General features: G+C 43.0%; 1 protein-coding gene across 1 annotated transcript in view; it reads right to left on the reverse strand.

Moving 5' to 3' along the window:
• Positions 1 to 14,227, reverse strand: part of ANGPT1 (angiopoietin 1) — an 895,759-nt gene that overhangs the window by 281,419 nt on the left and 600,113 nt on the right. Inside the window, exon 6 of the mRNA XM_069220619.1 lies at positions 804 to 905. Coding sequence (XP_069076720.1) covers positions 804 to 905 — 102 coding nt within the window. The remainder of the gene's footprint in view (positions 1 to 803; positions 906 to 14,227) is intronic.

The following is a 14,227-nucleotide window of genomic DNA, read 5'->3' on the forward strand; positions in this document are numbered from 1 at the left end:
CATTGAGTATTTGTACGTGTCCGTGAGGCGAGGTTACCAAAAAGATTTTTAGTGCCTCTTATTAATAGGCTTACATTTACTAGGTGCAGACCAGCAATTATATGTTTGCAATTACTGGGCTGCCCTGAGATATGCTTAACCCTAGGCCTATTTCTAAAACTGCTGTATGCCTCAGTAAATCCATGACCTTTTGACACACTTTTTATATGCTGTTTAAGTTGTATGGGTTATTCCCTACTGGATGTCCTCAGTTTATTGCTTGTAATCCCTGGTTTTTATGGTATTTTTGTAATAATTATTGCAACTGTCTTTTGCACTATTTCCTATGTTGGTCTGGTGTAAACAAACTAATTACACTTGCTGGTATTTATTTGATATTGTTTGTTTAATGTGTTTGTACACTTTTATGATCAACTTTTAAGTGATCGAATAACGAATGTTGAATATACTAATTTCTCATGAACTACAGAATGGATATACACTAAACAAACCAAAGGCACTTCCTTGAGTAAAGTGCAGCGTACATAGCAAATGTGGAGTAATTCCTTTCAGCCATTTTTTGTAGCGCTGTCTAAAGCTTCCCATGAACGTTAAATTGGGAAATGTCACTTTTTCCCCTTCTTTTTTGCACGCCGTCTGATGGAGCAACATACACACACACACGTTTTCATGCCTATTTTAAGGTGATTTCCGTCACTTATGAGTGTGTATAAGTCTCCAAGATCATAACAAATAATTGTGGAATTTGTATAGAAGCTTTCAGTATACGTCATGCTGGGTGGGAAGATACATTTCATGCTCACCATTTTGTACTCTTTCCAGCCTCTTTGGAAATCCACACTGCCATCTTCTCTGTGTTGTATCACTGTCCAGCCTCCACCCGCAGACTCCATATTACAATATACCTGTGTAAAAGAAAAACACGTTGTCTCACTGATAGAAGCAGATGTGTTTGATTTATTTAAGACGTATAGTAAACATTTAGACCACTGCAGTGAAAAGTCTGTGTTTATAGAATAGGCGGATAATCCAAGGATTTTAGGATTTGAAGATATACACAACTATTCCTGATTCAATCATACAAAACATTCAGGGGTGGCTCGGTTACTTTAAGTTAAAAAATTTTTTATTTAAAACTGTAAATTAACTGAAGGAACATACACTAATTATAAACTGTCAGTGTGTGTAACTATGAATTATATAACTATTTAAATAGAGAGTTAGCGATGATAAAAAAGTGGAAGTTGGGACCTGTTAAAGCCATTATCAGTTGCATGTTTGAGCTGTAATACTAGCTTTGTTGAATTGCAGCTCTTGTGGTAATGTTGGAGGTTACAATAATTTAAAAATCAAACATATTCTATGACTAAAAATATTTCTTTGCAAATTCAATTTACATGTTTTACATTCTTTTACTGAGGTTTTGTATTCCTTAGCCCAAAGAATATATAATTGAACACCGTCCAATTTAGTGCGTTTTCCCTAATTATATTTCCTTCGTTTAGATTCTTTATAATAATTAAGTATAGTTTATGGGGAACTTTATATGTCTGCTTTGAATGTTGCTCATTTGCTTTTGAGCTGAACTCCTGTCACACAGCAGGACTTTCAGTTAAAACAATGTGAAATGTATTTTTAAGCTGTAATGAAAATTCTATGAAAGCCACATTTCCTATATACTGAGGTTACGAATTTGATTGATGTGGGCAATGGTAAAGGAATTGTTTAATTTAGTTTCTGTGATGAGAGGCTTAACACATAATGATTCACAGGCTAGCACGTGTGGTCTGGCTCTTTTTATATTGCTGCCTGCAGACACCTGCTGAATTTATGGCAGAGCTGGAGTTGATTGCATATGTTAACTGTGCAATGAGAGAGCTAGAAAAAAGCCTAAACTGGCTCATATCCCAGACGAGTTTACTATTTTAGTCATTAAACACCTTTTAACATTTCTTTCAAAAACAGAAGTAATCCAGGCTAAGGCATTATTACTAGCTGGTCTAGCTAAAATACTGTGGAAAAGTTAGACATCTACGAAAAATCCACAATGCACAATGCCAACTGCAAACAGTCAACATGTGGTAGAGAGCTGCACCTATGATTATGCCTGCCGCACAGACATCCTGAACCCCAAATGTCTTACTCCTGATTTGTCGGTCTTTGTTAATCTTCAAAGGGTTGATGCTTTCTTTATAAGCAAAGTGAAATATATTCAAAACCCTTTAGAGATTACATAGACCGGATTAATTATTTTACATAATGTTTAGGTGGTCACAAGCAAGAGGACTCAAATTTTTTACATAAATGTCTGCAGTGCAATATCCGGTAAAGGAAGCACAACTGTTTGCAAATATTGTTTTCCCTGTAACCATAACTGTAGTACTCTGTGAGTTATGAATGAGAGAACACTTTTGGCTCCTAACTGACTCCATAGAATTGTGACGTAAGTGTTAAAGCATGGTGAAGTGAGTGCAGGTTTAGAATGTTGAGTTTGCGGTTACCTGCAGACGAATGAAGACGTGAAGTACATAGCACCGTGTGTGGCATTGTCATTGACTGCGGAAGACTCTACAACTGGTGACGAGATAGGAAGATAAGTAACCAGAAGATTGACAGTGCTCTCCCAGAAGGTTTTCCATGGTCCAAGCAACCTGCTTGTGAGTGCCACTGTGCCTCTGTCGAAGCATGGAACCAATTTTTGCATATGTGGAGTTAAAGCGCAACTTCAGCCGGTGTGAAGCACTTGTAGATAATGGAAGCTTTACTGAGAAGTCTACACATCGTTGGCCAAGAACCTGCTGCCCAAGCCATAAAAAAAGGGACGGCGCTACTATGCAACATAAAGCTAACATCATACACAGTAATAAAGCTGAAGGCACATACAACCAGGTTTTGAAGTGCAGCAAATAGTGACAGCAAATTGCAAGACAAAGCTGGAATCAGAAGTGCTGCGAGGTAGAAATCAGCCAGGTGTCAAAAAGCACAAAAGGACACCTAAAGACAAAGCCATTCAGATACAAGAAATGTTCATCTGCTTACCGGAACTGATTAAAGAGAGTCATCATACCACAACATTGTGGAAGTGGCCCAAGGAGAAGTGCCTGGGCTGTGTTTACAGAGCCGTCCACACCCATAGCGGCACTCCATCAAAGCTGCTGAGTGGGGCTCAGAACAACTCCACAGGTCTTCGAAAACTGAAAGGTAGAGAGTGGCTATTGAAAAAGCGAAAGACTGTTTTTCCCAATGGAGATCAAGAAAGACCACGGTTTCCACAGTTATAAAAAATGGCAGGGCCTCAGCGATGCTACATATGAAACGGACAGCAGTGGACAGCAAGCAGTATCAGAGAGAACTCCATTCTCAGTATCAGCCAATCTTTTAAAGGGTTACAATTCCACTGCCTTCATGAACCCACCACCACTGTTTGGTACAGCCAAAAAGCAGAATATTGCCAACAGACGGACTGTTTAGAAAGAGACATTTGATGATTTCATTGATGCACGAGAAGAAATAGATAAAAAAGCTTTTGAAGTACTTTAAGAATCTTTCTGGTGAGGGTGCAAAAGAAGTCATAATGAAAATGCTGCGACCTGACAAAGTTACATGTTGTCAAATTAAATATGCCCTGATACTCAAGTTCTATCCAATGCCGAATGTAGATTACGATAGGTAAATTTTCAGCCAAGAATGACAGAGAACTGATAAACCATAGATGAAGTTGTTGAGAGACTGGATATGTTCATCAAATACTGTAAGTTCAATCAATTTAATGATGAGGAAGTAAAACGTCTAGAGGTATTGACGAATGCCAGTCAGATTCATTCAGACGATAAATGTTGAGAGAAGCTATTACTCTGAGTGAGTTCTCGTGGCTGCCAGAGCTGAGGTGCAAGCTGATCAACAAGCTGCTGACATTGAGGCCAAAGGTGCCCAAAGTGAGTCAGTCACTGCTTTCAACTATTAGTGATGACATATTTTGAGCTACACAAAAGGAGCACAATAAAGCTCTCAAGCAAGTGTGTTGCTTACTTGTTGATGAAGGTTTAACACTAAATGCTGAGAAATTTTAATTCAATTAGGCAAAGCCAAAGTTCTTTGGCAATATTTGTTCGGATGTGGAGTATGCCTCTTGATCCCGCTAAAGTGCAAGCGTTGTCAGCTGCCAGTCCCCCACAGGATGTTTCCATGTTATGGTCAGTCCTTGGCATGGCCAGTTACTGTTCCCAATATATATAAGAGTTTGCACTGTGAGTGCTCAGTTGAGAGACTTGTTGAAAAAGAATGCTTCATTTCATTCATCACATGAGTACAAGCAAAGATTTAATAGAATCAAACAAACTATCAAGAACCTTACCGAAATGGTATATTTTGATCCAAAACTTCATAAGGAAGTTGTTCTTCATGCTAGCCAAATTGTGGCAAAAAAATTGTGGCATATGCAAGCAAACGTTTTTTTCCCAAACTGAACATGCTTATTCACAACCTGAGAGAGAAAACGTAGTAGTGGTGTGGGCTTGTGAATATTTCCATGTACTCTTATACAGAAAAACGTTTATGTTTGTGAGGGACCATCAAGCAATATTGACCATCTTTGGCAATCCAAAGGCCAAGATGCCTATTTGCATTGAACTTTGGGGCCTACGATTACAAGAATACAACTACACAATCATGCATCATCCAGGGAATGATCATAACTCTGCTGACTACTTCTCCAGAGTGCCTATAGAGTTTCATGGTATGCCTTCCAAGACGGCTGAAGCCTACATTAATTTCATTGTAAAATCCATCACACCAGCTGCCATTTTGTTGGAGCAAATTGTCACTGCCTTGAGTCAAGATAGTGACATGTTAAAACTAAAAGACATTGTTACACACCAGTCCTGGAACCCGCACACTCGACCTCCTACAAGTTTTAGTGAATACCAGAAGTTTAAAAATATAAAAGATGAACTGTCCATGGCTCACGAAGGCATTATCCTGAGGGGTTTGAAAATTTGTATTCCAGAGAGGCTGTAACAATGGAAAAATATAGTGGCCCATGAAGGACATCATGGAATCGTTGCCAAAAAACAAACTCTCTCAGACTGAGTCTGGTTTCCTCATCTTGATGAAAGAGTTAAAAGAGAGTTAAAGGCCTGTCATTCATTCAACTGCCTGCCGCTCAAAACTACTCAACACTTATTAAGCATGTCTGAATTGCCAAAGCATGTATGGAAAAGAATTGTTGTTGACTTTTTTGGTCCTGTTGACAATGGACATCACCTGATAGGCATTGTTGATGAATATGCCCATTTCCATTGACAGAAGGCCTTTCATCTACCACTCAAGAAAGAGTCATCGAGAGAGTGTTCCTGTGATCTTAAAATCTGGCAATGGCCCACCTTTTAACAGTTGAGAATACAAAGATTTTCTCAGTCATCTTAATGTGAAGCATCAGAAGAGTACACCTCTTTGGCCACAGGCCAATGATCTTGCTGAACATTACATGAGTACATCGAAGAAAGCTGTTAAGCGTGCTGTATAAGAAAAGCTTGACTTTAAGACTGTTGTGAGCTCTATCCTGCAAACTTACCATTTGACGCCCTGCACCTCGGTAGAGCAATGATAACCACGTTACTTCAATGGAGTAACAACAGATCAAGTTCTGTATAAGAAACCTGTACCAAAGACTTGGTCCGTAAAAAGAAAATGAAGGTCTATGCAGACAAGCGATGACATGCAAAAGATATTGTTTTTACTAGAGGAGATCGAGTGCTTGTTCGTCGATCAAGAAAACATAAGTCTGATGCTCCATTTGATGCTGAGCCATTCCAAGTAGCATCCAGCAAAGGACACGTGGTAACTGCCCAACATCCTGGGAAGTCCATTAAGCATGATTCCTTGCCTTTCCAACATGGAACTCAACACTCGCCAGATCCTGATGTCAATAGAGAGACTGGTTCTGAAAAGACAATTGAAAAAGCCCTGACTGTGGTTGCTCCTGCATCCCCAGCCCATATCATGGACACCTCCATTACCAGTTCCCAGTTTCTGAAGACACGACTGGGATGAGTGATGAGATTGCCACGAAGGCTCATTGAAGAACTATGATTGTATATGTATTTAAAAAAAACATTTAACAGAGGGGGAGATGTAATGTTGTGTGAGTTATGAATGACATAGCTCTTTTGGCTCCTGATTGACTATGTAGAATTGTGATGAATGTGTTAGTGCGTGGTTAAGTGAAGGTAGGTTTAAAACGCTGAGTTTGCGGTTACATGCAGATGAATGTAATACATGTAATACATATCTCCGTATCTAGAGTAGTCATTGGTGGGTACCCAGGCTGGGGAAGATGCTACAACAACTACCTACCTTGATCATTGTAATCCATTTCTGCACTGAACAATGTATCATCTTTAAGAGAATCTACATCCACCCTACCTTGGTAAGTAACTATCACCACATTAAGGCTTCCAACAGCTCAAGATTATAGGTGAACATCTGCATAGCATCATTAAAACGTTGAAGTATTTTTGGTAAGAAACTAATTTGGCATTTCTCCACACCATGGACCTGGGCAGGCCCTAAAGGCTGTCCTTGATGATATTTTAGTAATAGCAGATGAAATAATTGTATTTGTGATCATCTGGCTTAATTTGCCTCTCCTAGTGAAGCACCTCTCATCCTTATCCGAGGTGTATGGGTCTGTCCTGAACTGGTTTAGCGCTTTCTTATGTGGAAGAATACAGTGAGTTAAGCTGGAAAACTATCATTCTTTGAAAGTTGTGATTGGGTTTGGAGTCTCAGAGCTTTCTCCTGTTTGTACCAGTCCAATACAACAAGCACATTTATCATCTGTAGACTCAAGAAGATTGCTGATGGGGCTTAATGAATGGGTTAGAGTGGATTAAAATTACATTGAGAAACATATGAAGTTACATTTTTGGGCAATGGGCACCTGACTAATGGACTAAATACAGGGGGAACACCATTGATGGTGCTGCAAAGAAAACACCCCTATCACGCCAGAAGTAAATGATCTTCCCAAATGACGTTTTGGCAATTAAGAAGCAGACAACCTTCTAACGTGGCAGATCCAATTAGAACAAGTTCACTAGGTGACTTTATGATGGAAATGCTATATAAAATGTGGGTACTAAAACTAAAATCCCTAAAGTTGTGGTACATTTTCAGTACCCTCTATGCAAATGGGATGTAGGGATTACAGTTCTAGTAAGGATTGGTTATATTATACAGCTGTGGGGACTTCTCAGGGAATACACTCACAAAAACTGTTTTTGGTCCAGTCAGGCTCGTTTGTATCACCTTTAGCTCAACCCTGCGGAGTTGTAGCTTTGAGCAGCAAGGCTTAGTGAGGAAACTTAGTGTAAAGCATTGACCAGCCCTAAACCATTGAATAAAAGCACAACTAGAAAGAGACACAACAACAATTTATATGAATAGAGCATGTTTTTATGGATTTTTAGAGTCCTTGATCATGAAAATCCATAGTAAGGTTCCAGAGACATGAATTGTAAAGCATTACATAGCTTTTATATTAAACACAAACAAGTATTGGTCAACAAAAAGTTTGCAAACTTTTTGAAAGATTGAAAGAGTTAGGACCTAATTTAGCGTTTGACAGATGGGGTTAATCTATCACAAATGTAATGGATATACCATCTCCCATTTTACGATCCCATCATAATATGGCAGAAGGGATATCTATCATGTTTGTGACAGAGTAACCCATCCACCAAACTCTGAATCAGGCCTTTCGTTTGGCAACACCAGCCCAACTTGGGTGACCAAATTCGACAGGGCGGAGGTCAAGGAGGCCAGAAAGGTTACTTTATACAGTTATCTGGCCACCAGAAACTTTTCCAGTCCAGTTCCAGCCTTTAAGATACGACCACCATAAACTATAGTGGAATGGTCCTGATGCTGAGGATGTGGGCTGAAAAAGATGCTCCAAGATGCTCCTGGTGCAGTGCGGTTGATTGGGGTGAGTTGCAGGTAATTCCTCAGTCTAGGGGTGAAGTGGGGCCTAGTTGACCACTGAACTCAGGATCCTCCAAAGTCCTCTTTGAGACAGTTTCCTAGTCAGCTGTGGCTAGATTATCGATCTCGTGACACAGCAGTCAGAGTGAATCTCCTCTGTGGTGGCTAGTTTACCTCTTTGGTGACCATCCGGAATATGATAGCACTCCTGGGTGCATCAGACGTTTGGTGCAACTTTTGACTATCAGGGATCAGTCTCTTGGGTCACCCGGCGGCAGTCTGTGGTGATTCCTCAGAAGTGGATACTGCTCTGCTGGTTTGAGCTTCTTCAACTTTGATGTCCCTAGTGCTGTTCCAGGGGGCTACGTGCTCTTCCAAGGGAAAGCTGTCTGACCCTTGGAGTCACTTCTTTGATCTGAAGCTTAGAATCAACTTTTCCCTGAGGCAGAAGCCATGGACACAGTCCAAGCTTTACTCGTGCAGAGTGCAGCAAGTGCAGTCCTTCCAACTGTGCAGCTTCTCTTTATGCACTTTCAATGCCAGCAGGATGGTCCTCCTTCAGTCCTTTCTTCAAATCCATGGAGTACTGGGGTCCAGAGTGCCAGGGGTGGCCATTATATCCTGGGAAGGTACTCCAAAGGGACAATGCAATCACTAGCTAATGGGTAGTAGGTCCCTTCCTCTTTGATAACAAAGTTCTGGTGATGTGTGGCATTTGGCTATCCAAGAGCCTTGCCACTCTCAAAATGTTGGGACATTTCTTCAGCTGTGAGGATCTTGGTAGCCCACCCCAGATGTCTAACTACCTAAGGGTTACACGCCCACAGGAAAACCAATTTGGGGATGGGTTTTCCCTCTTTGTCCCTGTTTCCAACTTGCCTACAGGAACAAAAGACAGCCTGCTCGGAGTGTTATCACTATTGCTCTTTAAAAGCGGCTTCCTCTTTGAAGCTCACATTTTGGATTAACACCCAAGTAGCCTTCCCTGGAGAGGAGGTCACACTTTACTCTGTAGCAACTGCCTTTGTTCCTAAGCCAGGGAGAGAGTCGTTGACATCTCTCCTCAGGTGGTCAGAAAGCTGCCTGTGTGCCAGGGCCCGTGTGAGGTCACTGGACCAGTGGCAGCCATTTTGTCCTTTGTCACAATTAGGATGGCACAAACAGTGCTGCAGCCCTGGGTGGACACTCCATATACTAGGGACTTTATAAGGAAGTCAGTGCTTGCCAATTGGGGACATCCATTTCAAAATAGTTTTGCAACTGGCCAGAACACTGCCACTGAGGTCTGAACAGCAGACCTCAGTGCACTTTCAGAGTTGAAAAACTAGCAGCTACTAGTCCAAATGGGCTAAAAACTGGGGGGAAACCTGCAAAAAGTCTGTTTCCTTTCCGTGCCCCTCTATGCAAATGTCCCTGACACGCTGGAGATATCAATTCACATCTATTTTAAGGTCTTTATTTTTAGGATTACTGTCATTATCAAGGCAGCTATCCCAAAATTGGTGGTGAACAGGCCAGCTGCAATTGAGCAACCAGTCTGGTGACAATTTTGTGATACAAATCTGTTTATTGCATTTATATCAGTACTCAATGTATAAAGCAAACAAAGAACATGTTGGCAGGAAGCTTTGCCCTGGCCCAAAGGCCTGTGCTGATAGTGAAAGATGAACTACTGTCTGGGAGGCAGTTAAGAAACAGACATAAAAAAACAACTGACCCACTCCCAACCCCCTTCCCCATACTCATTTATGACTAAGGAAGAGTGAAAGTGTGTGTGACCCTACAGAGAGAAGTAAGGTGTGATCCCATGAAACACTCCTTGATAGTGAATTATGTGGCAGCATGGGTTTCATCTGCCTCCGGGTGCAGGTGCAGAGTCCTTGTGCAAGTGAGCCCTTTGAACTCCATGGAGAGGACATTGGAAAAAGAGCCCCAGAGGCTCTGAATCTCCGTCTGGTTGATGCATCACCGCCAGAGTTAGTTTCTCCATGCCAAGGATCCACCACAATTTATGTAGCCAAGTGGTGTGTGTTGGGACACTAGTGGTGCCCTTGTGTGAAAGAACCTCCTGAAGAGCAGCCCTGAAAGCTAGCCAATCTGACACCCTGCTTGGATTTTAATGGGTACATAAGGGGATCAGGAAGGCCCAGAATTGCATAGATCGGGAAGCAGGTTAGTTGCGTGTTCATGTGGACATCAATATCTGCCAAAACCTTGTCCCATTCATTTGCTAACTTTGGGCAGGACCATAAAAGATGTAGGAATGTACCGGGAGCACCGCAGTTGCACTTCATGTCCCTCTGCAGGTGGGGTTTATTCTTTGCAGACTGGCAAGGGTAAGGTACCAATAAGTGATGACATTGGGGTCTGTTTCTATGCTGGCTACATTGCACATATGTATATTGGGTTCAGTAATAGACCTTATTTATCTTTCCATGCCTGGGGACATCCCAGTTCCAGCTCTCGGCGCCAATGGGCAGAGGTCTTCTCACCCTGGTAGCCCCATGCTAGAAGGATGTACATTTCAGTTGTGAGGCACCTGTATCCCTCCTTCATAATAGGGCGTATGAGTCCTCTGCATGCCTTTATGTATAGAAGGTTGCAAAGCCCAATGATAACCCTGGAGGTAGCTGAGGCATTCAGATTCCATGAGGCTGTAGTCCTCCTTCAATCAATTGAACAGAATGATCCTGTCCTCATCAAAGATCTATAGATCTACAGCCCCCTTGTTGCCAGGCAAAAAGCCTAAGGTATGGAGACCTGGGGCAAAGTCACGTTTGCCCAGGGTCATTGGTAAGGGAAATGGTCAGGCCCCCTCACAGCACCAGTGAGTCCCAAGTCACAACAGTAGCCCTCGTAATAAATGAAGAATAAAGACTCCAGGCCCCACGTTTGCGGGAAAGCCAGGGGGTTTCCAGATGTGCTTGCCCAGTATCGCTTGGTTCATAAAACACCAATGTTTCTCTGACTCGTGTCTGTGCCATTCCTCCAGGAAGTGCAATGAAGCCGCTTGGTGATACCAGTCCCCCTTCAGCTGTAGGGCAGTACATTAGTACCCTGTGCAACTGGGGCCACTTGCCATTCCAGATGAAGTGGAGTAAATCAACTTGTTAAGTCTTGAGCGTGCCAGGCAGGGTACAAGCAGAAGCACCTGATACAGGTACAGCACCCTCAAAAGTACTGTTATTTTTACGGCTGTAATGCAGCCAAGAGAGGTGGTAATGCTTTCATTGACCTAGGTCCACTTTGACCCTGCACATCAGAGTTCGGTAGTCAGGTTGTGGCCTCAATTGCGGGAGCTATCTGTACCCCAGGTATGAAATGTCAGACTGCAACCAGGTTAGTGGTTATCGGGTAGCCAATTGCTCCTGGGGTGGTGAAAATGAGAGGTCCAGAGAATGAGATGTTTTTGCAGGTTTTCATAAAAGCCATATGTCTGTCCTAAAAGCTGATGCTCTTAAAGGAAAGTGGGAAGGGAATGCACCAGGTCCTCCAGGGCGACCAGAACATATTCTGCATACAAACTAATTGTATGTGTATCCCCTGTGAACTGTACCCTCATAATGAATGGGTCATCACACACTCTCTATGGCATCATCTCCATGTAGTGTGCAAACAACAGAGGGGGACAGCGGGCACCCCTAAGGCGTCCCACTGCTAATAGGGAAGGAGTCTAACAGGATGCTGTTAATCCTCTCTGGTGCTTGTGGTACATTATCCAGTGTACAGCTGCTTATCCAGTTACAGAACTAACTCCTAAGGCCAAAGTGCCTATGGAGACCAGCCAGGTAATGCCAGTGAACTCTACTGAATGCCTTTTTGGCATCAACAGCCAGGAACATTAGCTCCTGGTGGGAGCATTCAGCATTGTCCACCAAAAGCGGAATTCTCCTGGTGTTGTCCCCACATTGTCTAAGAGGATAAATTGCTCTTGGTCTGGATTCACCTGGAGTGGCATAAGGGGATTGAGGAGAACCTTCAGGATACCCGTGAAGAGTGTGGCATCAACAATAATCAGAGAAATGGACCAGTGCAAGACGCACTGTAGCCAAATCCCTTCCAGGTTTTGGTATTACTGCTATGGACGCCAGAAGCATAAAACGTGGGATAGTTCCCATGTTCGCAAGAGGTTGAACAGTCTGGTGATCAGTAGAGCTAGGCCAAGACAGAAGATTTTATAGAAGAAGGAGGAAAAGCTATCAGAGCCAGAGGATTTTAAGTGATTGAAACATGCTATGACAGATTTGACCTCCTCTATGCGAATTGTCCTGTCTAGAGTTTCCATTTGCTGTGGTCAGTTATACACGCATCCTGATGACATATGAGAATAAAGGGCTTACTGAAATTCTGGTAAAAATCTTCAAAGCAAGCCGCTATGTCAGAGTGGCTTGTCGCCTACGTGCCATCCAGTTTGCAAAGGGCCTTGACCCTCGCCACCTGTCGCTTGGCTCACAATTTGTGGGCATGTAGACTGCTGCATCATTCCCCCAGGTTAAATTTGTGGTGAGGTTGTAGTAAGGCATATTCTGCCCTGTCCATGCTTTCTCAACACAATTGCGCTCGTGCAGCCCCTAGCTGTCTCCAGACCCTGGTGGCCCCAGTCCCACGGTGAATAATTTCTCATTCTCTGACCCTGCTTTCCAGGTTGCTCTCTTTGCCTTTTGGGTTTATTGTCAGTTGCAAGGTAGATAAGTTTCCCTATCATCACCACCTCCAATTTCTCTGAAAGGGTAGCTACCAACATGTCCCAAGTGTTATTGGTGGTCACAAAGTCCGTCGTGAAGCATGTCAGTTTTTGTACTGTATCAGGACAGTGGAGAAGAGTGTCTGATAGTCTCCATTGGCCCTTAATGCCTGCAGAAGTGGCTTGAGTGTAGTCCAGTGGGGCATGATCTGACAGCGCCATGGTTCCAATGGATATATCGTGAACTCTTGACTGTATCATCGGAGAGCAGAGAAAATTGTCTATGCAAGTGTAGATTTTATGTGTCAGAGTAGTATGTGTAATTTCTGGTGTTTAGGTGTGCCTGTCTTCAGAGATCCTCCAACCCTACCTCCTGCAACCAGACCTTCCCAGCCTCTCACAGAGCTTATGTGTGGGTAAATTGCTGCACCGAATGATCTAGGTCAATGATGATGACTAAGTCGAAGTCTTCTCCGATGAGGATGCTTGATCTGGGGACTCAAGGTGGTCTTGGGCTGCCTGCCTAGGAAACTGCTCCTGGTTAGAATTTGGTGCACACATGGTGGCTACTGTGAACAGGGACCCCAGGGCCTCGATTTGGAGGGCCTATAGCCTGTATTTAGGCCATCTTGGTCAGGATCTCCCCCCGAACGAGCATGAGAACAGGATGGCCACCAGCCTTTCTTGTGGGGACCAGATGAAACATATTGTTGCAGAAAGTGGCAGGAATGCATCCTATGACAGACTTGAGGTAGCAGGTGACTTTCTTGAAAGAAGCAGATGCCCCTTCTGGTCTGTTCCAGCAAGGAGAGCACCACTCATTAGGATTATTAAGCCCATGGACATTGAGGCTGATAACTTTAATGATCCTGGGCATATATGGACAAGAATGCTTATGTCAGTATGCTAGGTGAGGTGAGACAAAGAGAGGCATACAGCCAGCTCGCTGCAATGTGTGAATCTGGTAAATGGAGCCTGGAATTTGTCATAGGGTCAAAATGTACAAAAGATAGAGTGAGTACATTTCAAACATTTCCTTAAAATAAACAATGTGAAGAAGGAGAAATTTTCTGGTGGTAAAACCAGATGTGCAAGTGGATCCATTCACATCAAAAACTGGCATCCAAGGTGTCCCGCTACCCCATCCCCTCCAGAGCTGTGAGGGGTCAAGTTATGGCTGGAATGATGCAGGAAGACCCATCAGCTAGTCCGAGTGTAGTCAGTCTGTTTCACCATGATCCAAGTCCCCTGTAAGGCTGGCAATGACATCCTGTCACCCCAGGGCCATGGTTGTAGGGTCCTAGCCAGCCTTGAGGAGCATTATGGATGTGGCAATATCGTTGCTTTCATGTGCCAGTGGGATCACAGGCTTTTCTAGCTCCACAATAGGGTTGTCGTCTGGAATGTTCAGGAGGCCTGAACCTCCTCCTCTACTGTCTGGACCTTGAGGAATTTGTCATCCCAGTGGAAGATAAGGCAAAATGGATAACTCCAAGTGTATGTCACACCCTTGCTTCAGGGACATTCCATGACTGGCTGAAAACCTGTTTGTTTCTGAAG

Source organism: Pleurodeles waltl, chromosome 2_2 (assembly GCF_031143425.1).
Source record: "Pleurodeles waltl isolate 20211129_DDA chromosome 2_2, aPleWal1.hap1.20221129, whole genome shotgun sequence".
In the NCBI taxonomy this organism is placed as follows: Eukaryota; Metazoa; Chordata; class Amphibia; order Caudata; family Salamandridae; genus Pleurodeles; species Pleurodeles waltl.